Source organism: the organism of the source record quoted next, unplaced genomic scaffold (genome assembly GCF_019419815.1).
Source record: "Pyrus x bretschneideri cultivar Hongxiangsu unplaced genomic scaffold, Pyrus_bretschneideri_v1 Contig54, whole genome shotgun sequence".
In the NCBI taxonomy this organism is placed as follows: domain Eukaryota; kingdom Viridiplantae; phylum Streptophyta; class Magnoliopsida; order Rosales; family Rosaceae; genus Pyrus; species Pyrus x bretschneideri.
The window spans coordinates 141,953-158,772 of record NW_025999792.1 but is presented as its reverse complement, the minus strand read 5'-3'; the positions used below and the strand labels follow the sequence as shown (position 1 = coordinate 158,772).

Genomic DNA, 16,820 nt, shown 5'->3' with positions numbered 1-16,820 from the left:
CTCCAGTTATTGTTTCGTAAAACATTGAATATGATTTACTTATCTGTTTGATTGATAACTTATTCTTGTATGTTGATTAATGATGCATACTTAGTTTGCATGCATGAATTTGATGCTAGAATATAAGGGAATTTCACCTAATCGTTATGAACTTATATTTATAAGTAGTGGAGGTTGCTAGTCACAATCGCGTTAAATAAATCCATGGCAAGAGTATCATGCAGTTCATAGTTACGAATTTCATGTTAATGCTTATGATTTTCATAAAGCTTAATGGTCTTTGATATGCATCTCTATTATGCTATTCATGTAGGGAACTATTGAAGAATAATTTGGTTGCCGATGCGTTATCCATACAATTCAATGAAATTAGGAAAATTTGAGAGTTAATTTGTGCAGTTCACGGTTAATTTGGGGCATTGTTATTCATGGTTTATAGGAATAATAACTGGAAATCGATTTGAATGCATATGTGTCATGTGTGGAGATGAACCCTCTAGCTAGCCATTCACCCATTTAAACACCCAATTTCGTCCAAGTTGTTTAAGAGTCTTTAATCTACTTGTCTTTACTTTAAATTCGTCAAAAACCTAATCCCCTTTACTTTGTTATGTGAAATTAGTTAGAATCTGTCCAAACTTATGTTTTTAAGTGTTTTGAGGCAAGTTAAAAGTAATTTTCGTCCAAATCACCCTTTAGTGTCTAGTTTGAGTCTATTTGATTATTTTGTGCTGTTTTGAGTCATTCTAGTTTGTTTTGAGTAAATAGAGTCTAGTTTTATGTTTTTGAGTCTAGTTAAGTGTAATTGAGTATAATTTGAGTAGATTAGCATCCCTTCTAATCCCCGACCTAGAACGATCCCTACTTTTATATACTACAACTATCTAAAAAAGGTTTAATTTGTGTGCTAGTTAATATCACATCAATGGTTTAAATTCTAGAGTGGGCTGAATCATTGAAATCAACAACATGTTAGTAGAAAAAGAAATTGAAATTTGAGGAGATGGCTTACTTGTGTGCTGCGACAAGAACTCAAGGACAAACAATATTGTGAAAGTTTCAGGAATGTTGCTCCTGGCCAGATTTGGCGTGAGGACAGTGACTTGTCTCGTGTCATAAAATCTAACTTCTTTGGCGATGGTAGTCTCAAGTGCATCATCTTTAATGAATTCTAGATATTCCCCAGCCACTTCTTTCTCTTGAATCTTTGGAAAAGTTTCGAAGATGTCTTTCTTTCCCTCTTCGTTCTTGGATTGCAAAAACCTGCGAGGAAAAGTTACATTTGGTGGAATGGGGTTAGAAAGAATTGAATTTGGAACAACCTTAACTAAATTGGGTGGTGGTGGAGCGAGGGTAGCCGCGGTAATAGGATTAAAGATAATTGGGTGTTATGGCAAGGCTTCTTTGGACAACAGCTCTTTGTCCACTTCTAGGCTATGTTTGGACATCTTTGGTTCAGTTCCAACCTCCATAGCACTTCCCAAAGTGATAGCCTCAGCGATTTCAAAATCTCCCGTTGAATTGACAATAGTTGAGTTGGAGAGTTCGCTTTGTTCTCGAATTTTTCCCATGAATTCTGCGATCTATCCAAGTTGATTTTTCAATTCAACCATCTTGTTAGCTTGGTTTTCTAAGTCTTGAGTCAAAGAAGCACAAAAAGTATTTAGTGTTCAAAGAATTTTAACATGATCCATGGACATACTTGAATTTGGTTGGAATTGTTGTGGGGGAGCTGTGGTGGCTGCGTAGGTCTTGAATAGAACTCCTCAGATGGCTGCCAATATCCTTCTTGTTGAACTTGTTAAGGTTCCCTCCACATAAAATTTGAATGATCTCTCCCACCTGGATTGTAAGTGTTGGAAAACAAGTCGTTCCTTGATTGATTATGGCCTTGATAACCCCAAGCATTGACATTATCCCAACCTCCATTCTCAATTAATTGAGGATGTTGATTAGTTTGATATCCTTGCTGAGAGGACACACTAAATGTGGCCACACTTTACATTGTGGTTCTTTCGATATACTGTGATGTAAGAGAAGTAAGATTTGCCATTTGAGCTTGAAGATTAGCAATTGCCATGTCTTGCTTCTCTAGTACTTGAAATCAAAGAAATAAAACTAGATCAAATATCAAAAGAAAAAACAAATGAAAAACATAGAGCGATTAGCAATTTTACTAATCCCCGGCAACGGCACCAGAACTTGATGTGGTAAAAACGAACACACAAATTAAACCTTATAAATTATGCAATCGTTGTACGAGTAAGTAGGGATCATTCTATTTCGGGGATTAAAGTTCCAAAGGATGTCAAATGCACATACGTTTGGTCTCATGATTGCCAAAACAGTCCAAATACACTCCATAAAAAAACCGTAAACCGTGTACTTTTGACACCCAATAAGTTTTTGATATTTTGATTACTCCTTCATATAGTACTAGTTGAATATTATAAATGTTTTTTTCCTTAAGTTCCAAAGGGTGTCAGATGCACGCTCGTTTAATCCCGTGAATGACGATAACAGTCCAAATACACTTCATAATGAAAAACTGTGTACTTTTGACCCCCAATAAGCTTTTGATCTTTGGGTACTCATTCTTATGGTACTAGTAGCATTGATATGTGTTTATTTTCTTAAGTTCCTAAGGGTGTCAAACACAAGCTCATTTGATATCATGAATGTTAAAAGCAGTCCAAATATACTCAATAGGGAAAAATTGAGAACATTTAACTCCCAATCAGCTTTTGATCTTTTGAGTACTTATTCTTATGGCCTTATTAGTATATTAAATGTGTTTAGTATATTAAATGTGTTTATGTGCTAAGGTTCCAAAGGGTGCCATGTACATGCTTATATGGTCCCATGAATGCCATAAACAGACCAAATAGTTAAATACACTACATAAAGAAAAATTATGTACTTTTGACACCTAATAAGATTTTGATCTTTTGAGTCCTCATTCTTATGGTCCTGGTAGCATCTTTCATGTGTTTATTGCTTAAGTTTGAAACTGTGTCATATGCACACTTGTTTGATCCCATGAATGCCGAAAACAATTCAAACACATTCCAAGTGGAAAAACTGTATACTTTTGACACACAATAAAATTTTGATATTTTGAGTACTCAATCTTATGGTAGTCAGGGTTGAAATCGTTGTGAAACGATTTAAATCTTAGTTGCAAAAACTTTTCTAGTGGGGTCATATCTTCAATTGCCATTGAAGGTGGTGTTATTACCCGAATTGTCGGCCTATTTGGGACGTGGGGATGATCATTTCTAACCAAGCTCACAGGATTCTCACCGTCCAAGAGGTGTCGCCATTCTTGGCCTTTTTGAGGAATTAGGTTTGTCAAGTCTTAGGCGACAGGCTTTGCTCTCAGTGTTTCCGTTGCATCTTGAGGAGGGTTCTGTGGCCTTCCCTCTAAAACTGCGTTAGTAGCCTGTCTATTGCTTATCAGGTCCCTGATTGGATTGATGACATTCGCCAATGTCAGATCAGTCGGTGATGCTATAGGGATTCCTTCAAGGTCATGGTGCTTATGTTTTTCTAATATCCAAAAACAGGGATTTGGATCGAAGGGGCTGTTCCACTTGAATTCTCCAGGTTTTTCATGCATTTCTCCATGTCCACAAAGTTAGAGTGAATTTCTACTTAGGCGGAGGTTTGGTTCTTTTGCAGCTTTTTGCCATAGGCGTTAATCTTCGCCAAGGCTTTCCAAATCTAGTACATGGAGAGAGGTGGTCTATTGACTGGATCCTCGCCATTTTCGGGTGTAGGTATTGCTCCTTGTTGGCAGTTACTTGCCCCAGGGGTTGTAGTGACCTGAGGTGGCGGGTCGTCCAATCTAGGAATGATGGACACATCAAAAAGTAGGTTATCCCTACTAGCTGGGTCAACGTTGGCGTTAACCGAGCTTTCTTCGGCAAACATGTCGGCCAATAGAGTGATTCGGTTGATAAGAGTAAAAGTTCTCTCTTAATGAAGCACCAACTGTTGGAACCAAATTTGCACACCACATACCATCATAAGTGGTGGTTGTGCACAAACTCAAGCAACCTACAAAATAGCAAACAACTGTGAGCAAGCTTGATACCAGTGGGTGTGCGGCCCAAAGGCTTTCCAATTGTCAAGTTAGCTAATAGTTTTAGACCCACGTAGGGGACAAAAGAATTGAAATGTTTAGGTTGCGTTACCAACTTACCATAGATGAACCCTAGATGGGTGTATTTATACCTTAGGGGGAGAGAGAGAGACATTTTTAGGATAAAATCCTTGTTCTATGCCGGGAGAATCCTAGAGGATATCTAGAAGTAGATATTGCGCCATCTTAGGAGTAGTGATTACTTATAGCGCATGCGAATTCCTAGATTGTAGGAACTTCAAGACTTATAAGGATCTGATTAGGTCTGTATCAGAAGTAGATCTTGTGTCTTGTTGAACAAGCATGGTCATCCTCTTCCAATGTCACTCATCTTCTTCCTTCACCAACCTTGGTGTCAAAACTTAGAGGTCTCCAACTTTCGAGACTTTTGAAGAATCATTCAAGTATCCAAATCCAAGAATCCAAGGAGACTACAAGACGAAGCCATAGAGTTCAACTCAAGGAGAGGAATGAAGGCCCTTTCATGGGTGATTGCCTTGTGCTTGTGCAAAAAGAGGAATCCAAAGTTATAAAGAAATCTCAAATATTTTGTGATATGAGTTGAGTCTTGGTTCACCATCATTATTAGCTTTTGAATTTCATGGTTTAAATTTTGTTTTAAACTGCATACAAGCATGCTTTTGCCATTTAATTGGTAAATGCATGCAATATGTTACTTAATGAACTTAGTTTTTCAAATATTTTCCTTCAGTAACAGCTTGAAGAAGCTCTCAGCTTTTGTGTGTTTTGCAAAGAGAGAAAGAGGAGAGTTTGAAAGTTGAAGAGAGTGATAGAAGGGAAAGGAGGAGAAAAAGAAAGACATTGAAGGAGGGAAACACAAAGGGAAAGGGAGAGAGTTGACAAAAATCTAACAAGAAAATAATAAAATGATAAAGGTGCACAATATTTGGAATAGTGCAATGTACTAAAATGCCCTTCGGCTTCGTAGTTCTGTAAAATCTTCATCGTAAGTCCAATTTCAGTTTTGTGTGCATCCAGGCATTTGTAACATCGAGTACTTCAAGAATATGTGTGTGTCTTTGGTTCAAACCCAAACAATAAAATACTGACGCAGACAAGCCTACTTGCTTACCAAGTCCAACGAATAAGCCATCAACATTACAGTCCGCAGCCCGCAATATTGACAACCCACTATTGTCTCGATAAACAAGTAATGGATTCTCGAGAGTGCAAAATTACCTTTTACCCTTCATTAGGAAATGTACGTTGATCGTTCAATTTACAACTCGTTCACACTCTCGTTTTTGTAAGGACATGTACTACCTAGATAGATGTGCAAAAGGACAAAGAGTGAAGAGTACTCATACATCCACGTAGGAATTCCATTTAGCTTGTCAAGGGCATTTTCATAATTTCACAAAATTAAGGAATAAAATAAGATTTAATTCGGAACAGGTTGGCACACGAGAGTCGCACCTCATGCAATAGTTTGGCATCTTCAATAACACAATTGTAGGTGTAAGAAGAGCCTATAGCAATTTCGTCATTGAATAACACACCCATATCATTTTAATATAGTTGTCGTTGAAAAATGTAGCCCAAAGACTATTATCACCTGGTATCACTCTCTCTGAGAGTTTTATGGAAGAAGAGACGAATTAATGAAAAACTTTGTCATGATACTTGGTGAGCATTTTTAAAATACTCTAGTATGAAAATCATTATAAGTTAGGCTGTTAATTTTTGGTCAACAACTTTTGTTGTTACCTGAAATTAAAACAACTCCCCTTCCAAATCAACCATACTTTTAAGAAACCTGTCCAAATTCCAAATCGGTTGCCACAAGCTCCGGTTAATATGATTTTAGAGGTATGATTAGCAGAAATAAATGATCACGACATTCAATGTCCCAAAAAAAGTTTTAAACTTTTAAGATTATCCCCACCATGTCCCTCGACTCCGACTCAGCAGCAGTCGCTTCCACCAGCAGAGACTGGTACTTTCCCTCACCTCCCTTCATCCATGCTAACTCACACTCTTCGAAATTTCGAAAATACCCGCGACGATTCCCGACCAATCCCAGACCATTCCAGTCCCAAAACCTCCCTCCCGATTACCGGCAGCCGCTTGACGGCGTTTCGTCTCCCAATTCCGCGCCGCCGAGTCGCGGCGTTTCGTCCTCAAGCTCAGCCCTACACAGATCCTTCAACCACGAAAGGCTTCGACGGAGAGTCGACTTCGGTGGCCGGAGAGAGCAGCCGCGGCGAAACGTCGACAGGCAGGCCAGCCCGAGCGCTTCTGACGGCGTTTCGAGAAGAAGATCGGAGGTTGCTTTGGGCGACAAGTTTATTGGGTCTCCGGGACATGGCTTCAGGGTTCGATGGAAAATGGGCATTTTAGCTGCGGTACTCTCTCTCTCTCTCTAATTGAATTGAATTGACGAATTGGGGCCTTAACCTTACCTTTTTGTTCATGTGGCAGATTGTGACGACGGTACTCTCATCAGTGGTGTACCAGAATTTCTGTCTGCATATCAAAGTCAATGACTTGCAGGTATTTTCTTGCTTACTATATTTAGTCAATATTTTTTTTTAAATAATGTACGATAATTTACACTGAATTCATACGATAATTTGTTTAAGGAGGAAAGAAATGAAATATTGACTACTTGTGCAAATATATATTTTACTTTAATATTGATTACTTGTGCAAATATATTTAAATTTTCTGTATAGGCCTTTACAGTTAAGAAATTTATGTTCCGTAAATCAACAACAAACATATGAAATTCAATGAAAATTGCTTGAGAACTCGAAAGCAAAATAAGTGGGAATTGGACAGAATTAGGAACAAAAGAAAAAAACAAAGCACACATAGTGCTATCCCAATGAAGACAACAAAAAACATTAAGGCTATGTTTGGGTGATGGACTTCCAAGCTAGTAAGGAATGGACCCACAAAATGTTAGATAACATTGCAAAGGCATGTTTAAGGGATTTTAGTTCGGACAAACCTCCTCTTACATGCCTTTGCAATAGTATGCATTTCTAATCCCGTTTTATCTAACATTTTGTGCACCATTCCTTACTAACTGGTCCCCAAATCACTAGGGATTTGGAACTCCCTCACGCAAACATAGACTAAAGAACATCGTACGAGAAAAGGAACCAAACACTGAAAACTAAATTCGAAAGCAACATTATTTGAGCTAATCTAATAGCAAGGACCATCAGTTAATGACCAAATGAAAGAAAAAGAAGACTTAGTTGACATAACATGGAATATTGCTTTTATTTATTAATCTAAACCTATATTAGATTCACGTAATAACTTAAATTAATTGTTTGTATTTCTGTTTTTTAAATCTGAAATTAATTAATTTGTAGCGACAAATATACCAAGTTGTAGTTCACATGTCATCGTTCTTTTTCGCATTGCACTTTTTTATTGATTTTCCTGAAGACGCATTGATATGAATAGACAGGAAATTGAAAGAATTTTTAGTCTTATTTGTATTTGTCAAAAATTGAATAACCATAATTTGAAATCACCAGAATCAGCTATCATGCCCTGTCCAAGGAGTAGGTTGATTTTTGGTTAAATTGCTTATGAGATACCAAATGTTATAGTCAAATTCAACCATTAAGCATTGTGCTTTAATGAGATTCAGTCTGGAAACCAGTGTTTTAAAAAACTAGCCCAAGGAGAGTTGCCACCTCAATTTCGTGGGAGTGGGCGGAGGCGTCGCCAGAGCGCGTCTGGGCGGCGAAGGCGCACCTCAGGGCGTCGGAGGCATTCATCTGGGTGTTTTTTTCTTCAAAATCCAGGTTTTTGTGAAATGTTTTCTGTCGTTCAAGTTTCAACGAAGGAGAGACTTTCTCTCTCCAAATCCCATAAATTTCCATAATAATTGCTCCAATCAGCCTTTATTTCATTTTAAATACCCTATAAATACTCCACTCAACCCTTTATTTTCCTCATTTATTTCATTTTAAATACCCTATAAATACTCCACCCCATTTATTTAATTTTAAATACCCTATAAATACTCCACTCAACCCTTTCTTTGCCCTTAAATTCTCATAATTATTGCTTTATATCATTTTAGATATACTATAACTACTTCACTCAGCCTTTATTTCGTTTTAAATTACTTATAATTGCAACATTCAGCCTTTATTTCGCTTGAAATTTTCCTATAATTGTGACCACCCATCCTTATTTTCCTTGAAGTTCTCTATAATTGCTTACAATAAAATAAATAATTACAACATTTTAAGACCATATGGCATAGTTTCCAAGTACAACTAGACTTAGTAATAAAGAAGATGATATTATCTTTGATTTAGTTATAATTATGTTTGTTTTTACAAAGTGTTATATTGTTATAAATATACTTATATATATATATATAAAATATATATTAAAATTTGAGTTCCTTGAGGCTTCGCCTCACGCCTAGGCTGGGCTATCCATTGGACGCCTTGGCCACGCCCCCACCTTTTAATACATTGCTGGAAACACATACTAGAACGAAGCAAAGTTAAGGTATTTAAGTGTAGCCTCTCCCAGTTTTGGTTATTCTTTCAGATAATACTTGTGATTGACCGAAGAAAAAAAAAGACATGGATGACTGCAACATTACATGCATATGGAAATCAAATTTATGTTCCTAGTGAGAGCCTTATACTTGTTGTTCAGTGCAAGATTAAATTGGAATAGAACTAAGATGTGAAGTCCTTTCACACCAAAGAATGATAAACTGATTGTTGCTCGGTTAAGATGGCAGCCCTTAAGGTCTCTTTTGCTTTTCAATGATGAATATTCCTGTCCAAATGTTACTATGATGTAGTGTCTCTAGATGAGTTGGACCTATTCATTTCTCTTCGACATAATGGATGGAACTTTGTTAATATGATAAGAGCATGCTAATTTGGGCACACATACTTTTCTCAGGAATATATTTCGAAGCTTGAATTTCAACTGCAAGACTACAATTCATCCGAATCTGTGGAGCTAATCAGTTTCTCAGGGCAGGAAAGCGATCTCCCTAGCAAAAGTTTAAAAAGATTAGCTCTTATGGTCTCCCTCACACTTTTATCCATACCTATCCTAGCTTTCAAGTACATCGATTATGTCTCTAGATCAAGATCATCAGAAAACATTTCAGAAGAAGTTTCCCGAAACAAACAGCTAGCATATCGGGTTGATCTGTTGTTATCTGTCCACCCATATTCTAAGCCGCTGGCATTGTTAGTTGCAACTCTGTTACTAATTTGTCTTGGGGGGTTAGCACTCTTTGGAGTAAAAGATGATAACTTAGCAGAATGTCTTTGGTTATCGTGGACTTATGTAGCTGATTCTGGCAACCATACTGACTCTGAAAAGATTGGTGAAAGGCTTGTATCAGTTTCCATTAGCTTTGGTGGTATGCTCATATTTGCAATGATGCTTGGACTTGTTTCTGATGCAATTTCGGAGAAATTCGATTCGTTGAGGAAAGGGAGAAGTGAGGTGGTTGAGCAAAACCATACCTTAATACTTGGTTGGAGTGATAAATTGGTAATGTCTAACTGAGCTGCTTATTTAAAAAAAAAAAAAAAAAAAAAATGTTCGAGCTTTACTTTTGGGGAACAATAATTAGTAGCTTGAATTGCGTTTTTATTCCCGTTGCTAAGAATTCCACTATAAGTTCAGGGATCACTATTGAATCAGCTTGCAATAGCTAATGAGAGTTTAGGTGGAGGGATTGTTGTAGTCATGGCTGAGCGAGACAAAGAGGAAATGGAACTTGACATTGCTAAAATGGAGTTTGATTTCAAGGGAACATCTGTAATATGCAGAAGTGGGAGCCCTCTTATTTTGGCTGATTTGAAAAAGGTATGATTGCTTGCCCTTTTTTGTTTGTTTTACTTTAAAACACGGAATTATTTTCTCCTTTGCGACGTCCATCAGTTTCAGGTGAAACATCCTCAGATAGGAGAGATAGGAGAGGGACATTGAAATAGGATGAATTTATATATTTATCCAATAATTTATACAGAATTTTATCCCTACTTCAGTAGTTATACAGTTCAGCAAAGAAAGACTCATGTAGGTTGGAACTTGGGACCAAGTATTCATGTGACAACTCAATTCACTCTGGTCTTCTCACTTTTAAGTCATATTTTTATCAAATCATACGGAGAAATTTTAATTTCCCAAACTGTTTTGAACTTCAGAAAATTTCTGTAAGTTTTGTCAGACGCTCATGGAGTTCACTATTTGCAAATCAACTTTACTTTCTGTTGAGGAAATTCAGAGTTCCCTATTTTCAAATCAACTTCAGTTCTATGATTATTTTTCACCTTCGCTCCTACTGGTATTAAGTATCCCTTACAAATGTTACTTTCTTCCTCCTTTTATAAAATTGATCAAATAAATTTTGTTATGCTGTATAAAGATGATAGAAAGTCTTTTTCCAGGAATTTCTCAACCAGTGTGGTTTGTGTGGATGAGGGACTACAAAAGGGGTTTGGAAGTTCCAATTTTTAAACACCCTGTTTGGGTAATACTAAGGAGTAAGGGAGGATCTAGAAAAACACGGGATTAGATTAAGGTATTAAAGCATGGGTTTTTTAAAACAGAAAAGCACATCGACAATGTTGTGTCACGGGCTCCATAAGTGTCCACTATTAAGGCTGCCATAAACCGATATTGACCCCGCTTAACCACCTAGGCCTAATCCCTGGGTGCTATCAAGCCCAATGGACCTTCGTGTCAGAGTTTTCCAGCCCATGATGAGTTGTACTAAGGCTATTGAGAAATATAGTCTTAGAGGATTAAATTGTTACCCAATTGGAGTTGTTTTCCCAATTGAAGTTAGTTTATCAATTATATATTATACCAAACAACCACCTTGTGTTGCCCATATCAAATATATTGTGTATGTCTTGCAATGTTTTAAAAGGCGAAGGTAAAACCAAGGTATTTCATGGATAGCCTCACGGTACCTAAAATTATTATATTACTTAACATATATATATGTGGGGGCGGATCCGTGGCATTACTCTTTTTATTATTTCTCTAATTCACATCTTAATAGTCATAATAAACTAATAGAAACGTCATTTTGGGTTTGGACTTCTTTAACATAAATAAAAACATTCAAACAACCAGATGCTGCTTTGACTGCGCCTTAGGCTATTCTATAGCCCGCTCCCACTGGCAGAGGCCTTTTCTTGATAGCCCCTCCCATAAAACCACCTAGGCTAGTCTCCATATTAGTTTTTTTAAAGCATTGAGTGCTTGCAATCAAATACTGTTGAAGCTATTCGTGGTATCTTCTCAATGCGTTTGCTTAAACCACTATTTGCAGGTATCTGTTTCCAAGGCCCGTGCAATAATTGTCCTTGCGGAAGATGGAAATGCTGATCAGGTACACCAGAATGAAAATAATTATGTTCCCGTATATCTGATACTGATACTATATATTCCTTACTTGTTGGTTTAATGCAGAGTGATGCCCGTGCATTGAGAACAGTTTTAAGTCTGACTGGAGTAAAAGAAGGGCTTCGAGGACATATTGTAGTTGAACTAAGTGATCTTGACAATGAGGTTCTTGTTAAACTTGTTGGTGGAGATCTTGTTGAAACTGTTGTGGCTCATGATGTAATTGGTCGTTTGATGATTCAATGTGCTAGGCAGCCTGGACTTGCACAGGTCAGTTTCTGTTAGCGCACATACTTGACTTTGTTTTGTTTTTTATCGTCACTGATTTTTTTTTTTCTTTATGTTTTCCCGGTGGACCATTGCAGATCTGGGAAGATATTCTTGGGTTTGAACATTGTGAGTTCTACATCAAAAGATGGCCACAGCTGGATGGCATGCATTTCGAGGATGTATTGATCAGTTTTCCTGATGCCATTCCTTGTGGAGTCAAGGTGGCATCATTAGGTGGTAAGATTATTTTGAATCCCGATGACTCTTATGTTCTAAAGGAAGGTGATGAAGTGCTAGTCATAGCAGAGGATGACGATACCTATGCTCCTGCAGCATTGCCAATGGTGATTTCCAATTCATTTAAAGTAATAGAAATTTCAAACTGTTAGCTTAGTGTTTCAGCCAGTTTTCTCTATTCTCCTTTTTCTGTTTTATTTCTTCTTTTGCGTGTGGTGATGGTCCACTTAATGTTAACAAGTTAATAATTCTTTTTCCAAAAGAAACATATTTAAGTTTAGTTCTCAAAGGCCCCATATCATAGTGCATTTAGGCTCACTGTTTGAGGGTGCCAGAACAAATAAATAAATAATATATTACAGGTATTCTTTTGATTCAACAATTGTCATCCATGAGATCTGAACAGGTCTTCCAACGTTGAGATTGGATACCACTAGATCATATGAGTATTTAAAATATGGTACATGTATAGAAAAGAAATGTCCATTAAAGAAAGTAAGTTTCTGGTGACGTGGCTATCAGTGGATAATTTGCTTGCTGTTTTTCAGTATTGCAGCACGCCCTTGATGTTATATTTGATTTGGTTATGAATCATTCATTCAATTAGTTTTCTGATGATTAATTATGGAAAACAATAACTGTAGAAGCTGTAGGTTTGTTTTCAATGTGTTGGTGTTTAACTTTGAAAAAGATAAAAATAAAATCATTCAATTTATAGGATTATGATTGTTTAGGTAGTGGCCCTTAGATGTTGTGAGGTCTGTCAATTTTATTTTACCATCCTCCAGGGCTGTTGTCACAGTGAAGTGCTTTTTTAAGCGCCTTTTCCTCCTTCCCATGTCCCCTTATCTCTGTCTTCCCCCCATTTAGTGCACCCTTTCTGCCACAATTTTTGCCTACCATATAATGCAATAAAGGACTTCCGTAGTTATGCACATGAGAATTTGATCAAATGTCAGAATCAATCAACAGGAATTGAGTGAAAATGCAATCAAAGAAAACTAAAGCTGGAAAGAAAGGGCCATAAGGTAGAGGTCAATCATTTAAAGAATAATCTTTTCTAGTCCGCATTAGGATGATGCCTACCATGGAGTTATAGTAATGGGAGATACCATAATTAAAACTCACAAAAGTATAATCACTTTGATCATTCAGGTCAATGAGGCATCTTTCATACATATTGCCCGAACAGCAAGAAAGCCACAGAAGATTCTACTTTGTGGATGGAGGAGGGACATTGATGATATGCTTGTGGTAAGTTCTTTCTATTGATGCCCCTAATTTTTCTTTTTCTTCGCCTGAATGCTGCAGGTCTGGAGAGGTAGTCTACCCCAAGATTTTATTGTTCCAAAGTCCACAGAAAGGATACTTTTTTGTGGTTGGCGGCGAGATATGGAGGATATGATTATGGTAATGCCACAAGATGTCTGCAGTCATGCTTCCAGTACTTAGGGAGCAGTTATAGTATACATACTGATGATAATAATAATCTCGGAGACAGCTTTCTGTTTCTCTATGCAGCTTTTTCTTGATTCAAATTTAAAGGTTTTCAGAAGTTTCACTCCCACATCTACATTGGTGCTGTGAACCGATTATTAAATTTACCTTTAGAAAATTATATTCATGCATATGATATTTAGGTATTGGATGCCTTTCTAGCCGAAGGTTCTGAGCTCTGGATGTTTAACGAGGTTGCTGAAAAGGAGAGGGAAAAGAAGCTAATTGATGGTGGCCTCGACGTCAGCCGGTTGGTTAATATAAATTTGGTTAACCGTGAGGGTAATGCTGTAATACGGCGTCATTTGGAGAGCCTTCCCTTGCAATCTTTTGATTCGGTGAGCAGCAAAAATATATGGCCCCTTCTTTATAAGTATTTATATTGAGTAGTAAAAAGGAGTAAGGATGAAAAGTTCTTAGTTATCGAAAATGAGGATTCATGTTGTATGTGAAATGATCAACATGAAAAAGACCTGCAATGGGAAAGAACCTGATGGCTGAATGTTACCGTATCTGAGCGGTGATATTATCTTACCCTCTGAAATGTGGTAGACCAGTTAGTGACAAGCGTGCATTAGATTATCTCTCTAGGCTTCAACCTCCATTGGAGGCCTTGTGCAGGGTGTTTATTTTTTGCTGATGATTCTGATAATTATGTACATGTATGATTCACTTCGTAGGTTAAAAATGCGCTCATGTTGTAATTCATCTGTGCAGATCTTAATTTTGGCTGATGAATCTGTGGAGGATTCAGCAATTCAAGCTGATTCCAGATCTCTTGCCACTTTACTTTTAATTCGTGATATTCAGGTAAACTGCGATTTGATTTGAGTACATCTTTGAGTACACAACAAACTTAAGCAATTGGCTTTTGAAAAACTCGTGGGTGCAAAAGATTAGATTTTTTTTTTTTTTTGTGTGTTTCTTTTCTTTTTCCGGGTGGGTCGACTTCACTGCTCTTCCTATCTGCATATCTGTATACATCGATTTGGGCACAAGTCAAATTAGAAAGCTTAGCATGTAATGCATCTGGGTATTAATATTCATAGTTTATTGTATCCAACTTGGCACTTTTTAGTAGAATTACTTCTTACTTCAATTATCAAAGATTTAATTTTCTGGGAACCATTTGTGAAGATATCATTGTGGTTGCTGACGAGATTGGAGTTATCAGTTTTCATGGTTTATCTATCCTCAGTTCCAAGCATACAATTTTTATGTTATTCTAGGCTAAGCGTCTCCCTATGGTAACACATGCTGAAAGAGGAAGCTTCTATCAAGGGTCATGGATAGGGGAAATGCAGCAAGCTTCAGATAAGTCGGTTATAATTAGTGAAATTCTGGACCCAAGGACAAAAAATCTATTATCCATGTCAAAGATCAGTGATTATGTGCTATCGAATGAGCTCGTCAGCATGGCATTGGCAATGGTAGCAGAGGATCGGCAGATAAATGATGTGTTGGAAGAGCTGTTTGCTGAGGAGGTATTCGTCCCTTTTTTTATATATGATTTCTTTTTTCTTTTTAATTTTTTTCTGATAACAATGTTATATACGATTCCATACTATTGCCATGGCAGAACCGGAACTTTATTGCAGCCAAAATAGACTTAGCATAGTCTCTCCCATCAAAATGTCCTCTAAAACATGTGACTTGATTCCAAGGCTCGATCATGATCTTGCTAACATCGTCGCTGATTTACCATCCAAGTCACTGACAAGGGAATGAAATTAATTACGCTAATTGCATAGTTCCAACCTTTGCTCACCCTCCCTGTGGTAGTTTGACAAATCGTTGGTTTAAAAATGTGGTTACCAGATTTTAGTATGCAGAGTAAGTCTTGATTGATGCCCTGAGTCAAACACTGCTAATACGGAGCAGATATCCTTTCAATATGAAAATGCAAGTTGAAATTCTATGAACTGCTTTTTGTAAAGCAGTAGAATCGCCTAATTTAGTATCTTGGATAAAATCATTAAAAAGCCGTATTTTTATTAAACTATATATATTTCTGCTTTTAACAGGGTAATGAGTTGCAAATAAGGCAAGCAGATCTCTATCTGCGGGATGGTGAGGAATTAAGCTTCTATGAAATAATATTGCGAGCGAGACAGAGGAGAGAGGTGATGATTGGTTACCGTATGGAAGAAGCTGAGAGAGCTGCCATCAATCCCCCAGCCAAAAGCGAGAGGAGGAGGTGGTCTGGGAAGGATGTTTTCGTGGTAATTGCTGAGAAGGAATGAAGAATATCTTTAGGAAGTGGCAAGTGCTTGAAATTCCATATGAAATCAGGGCTGATGGATGGTACACTCTACAAAATCCCATTTTCATAAATTTTGATAAAATGAACTTCGCTACAATTCAAGATGTTCATACAAAATTCAGGCTACATCAGGCGGTAGTGCGTCTCACTAATGTGTTTGATTTTTAATTACTTTGATATTTTCACTTTTAATGTGTTTTATAATTTTTAGTCTCACTTTTAAGAGGATAAAGCATTTATGAGTATGACGTAAGAGAGAAAGAGAGAAAAATCTTTGTTAGGTCGTTGATTTTAAAATTGAAAGTCTGTCTTTTTGTCTAAACTAATATTAGACTAGTTGATTTGAATTTTAGACAACAGGTCAAGTAAAATTTATCCTAGTAACCATAATAAGAAACTCTCATAATAAAATAATTAAATAAATAAAACAATTTTTTTTTAAGGAAAACTAACCAAAATGGTTTTAAAACTTTAAGTTTTAACCAAAAATTATGTTGTAAGTTTATTTAATGGTTAGTACAAAGTCCACTTTTAAATGGCCCAACCTAAATAATAAGTTGATTTCTCAATTTTCCCCCTAATGGTTTTAGGTTAACTTACGTTAATTAATCTGTTAGTTTAGTTACTTTGAAATTAGCACAATCGACTAGAAGGGCACTTTTTTGCTAAAACGTTGCAGAGTTCTTCAATCTACAGATTTTAACTTTTTTTCGTGAACTGGGCGAAGGTTTTGATATTCGATTTTTTTGAAATTCTGATTTTTGTGTTGTTCGTTTAGGTCTTTGGAAGTAAGAATTATTCTTCAATTGAAGGTTTGTTGAAGCTTTTGAGATTTTTTTTTTCTCGAAACTGAAGGTTCTTAGATTTTTTTTTGGATTCGTGATCTTCGTTGTTATTCATTTTTACTTGGAGTTTTGTAATTAATCGCCGTTCTTCATAGTTTCGTTGTTTGGAGGTAATTGGCACTGCATTACAGGTTCTGAGATTCAAGTTTCATAGTTTTTCAAGTTTTTGCAT

The 16,820-nt window shown here is 36.8% G+C and overlaps 1 protein-coding gene across 1 annotated transcript in view; it reads left to right on the top strand.

The window, feature by feature from the left end:
* LOC103950514 (ion channel CASTOR) overlaps positions 1–16,019 on the top strand; it is a 55,584-nt gene extending 39,565 nt beyond the window's left edge. The window contains exons 3-14 of the mRNA XM_009361737.3: positions 6,040–6,510; positions 6,587–6,658; positions 9,062–9,667; positions 9,803–9,985; positions 11,463–11,522; positions 11,603–11,806; positions 11,902–12,150; positions 13,355–13,453; positions 13,684–13,878; positions 14,258–14,350; positions 14,770–15,024; positions 15,565–16,019. Coding sequence (XP_009360012.2) covers positions 6,040–6,510; positions 6,587–6,658; positions 9,062–9,667; positions 9,803–9,985; positions 11,463–11,522; positions 11,603–11,806; positions 11,902–12,150; positions 13,355–13,453; positions 13,684–13,878; positions 14,258–14,350; positions 14,770–15,024; positions 15,565–15,783 — 2,706 coding nt within the window. The 3' untranslated portion in view covers positions 15,784–16,019. The remainder of the gene's footprint in view (positions 1–6,039; positions 6,511–6,586; positions 6,659–9,061; positions 9,668–9,802; positions 9,986–11,462; positions 11,523–11,602; positions 11,807–11,901; positions 12,151–13,354; positions 13,454–13,683; positions 13,879–14,257; positions 14,351–14,769; positions 15,025–15,564) is intronic.
* Positions 16,020–16,820: the final 801 nt, after the last annotated feature.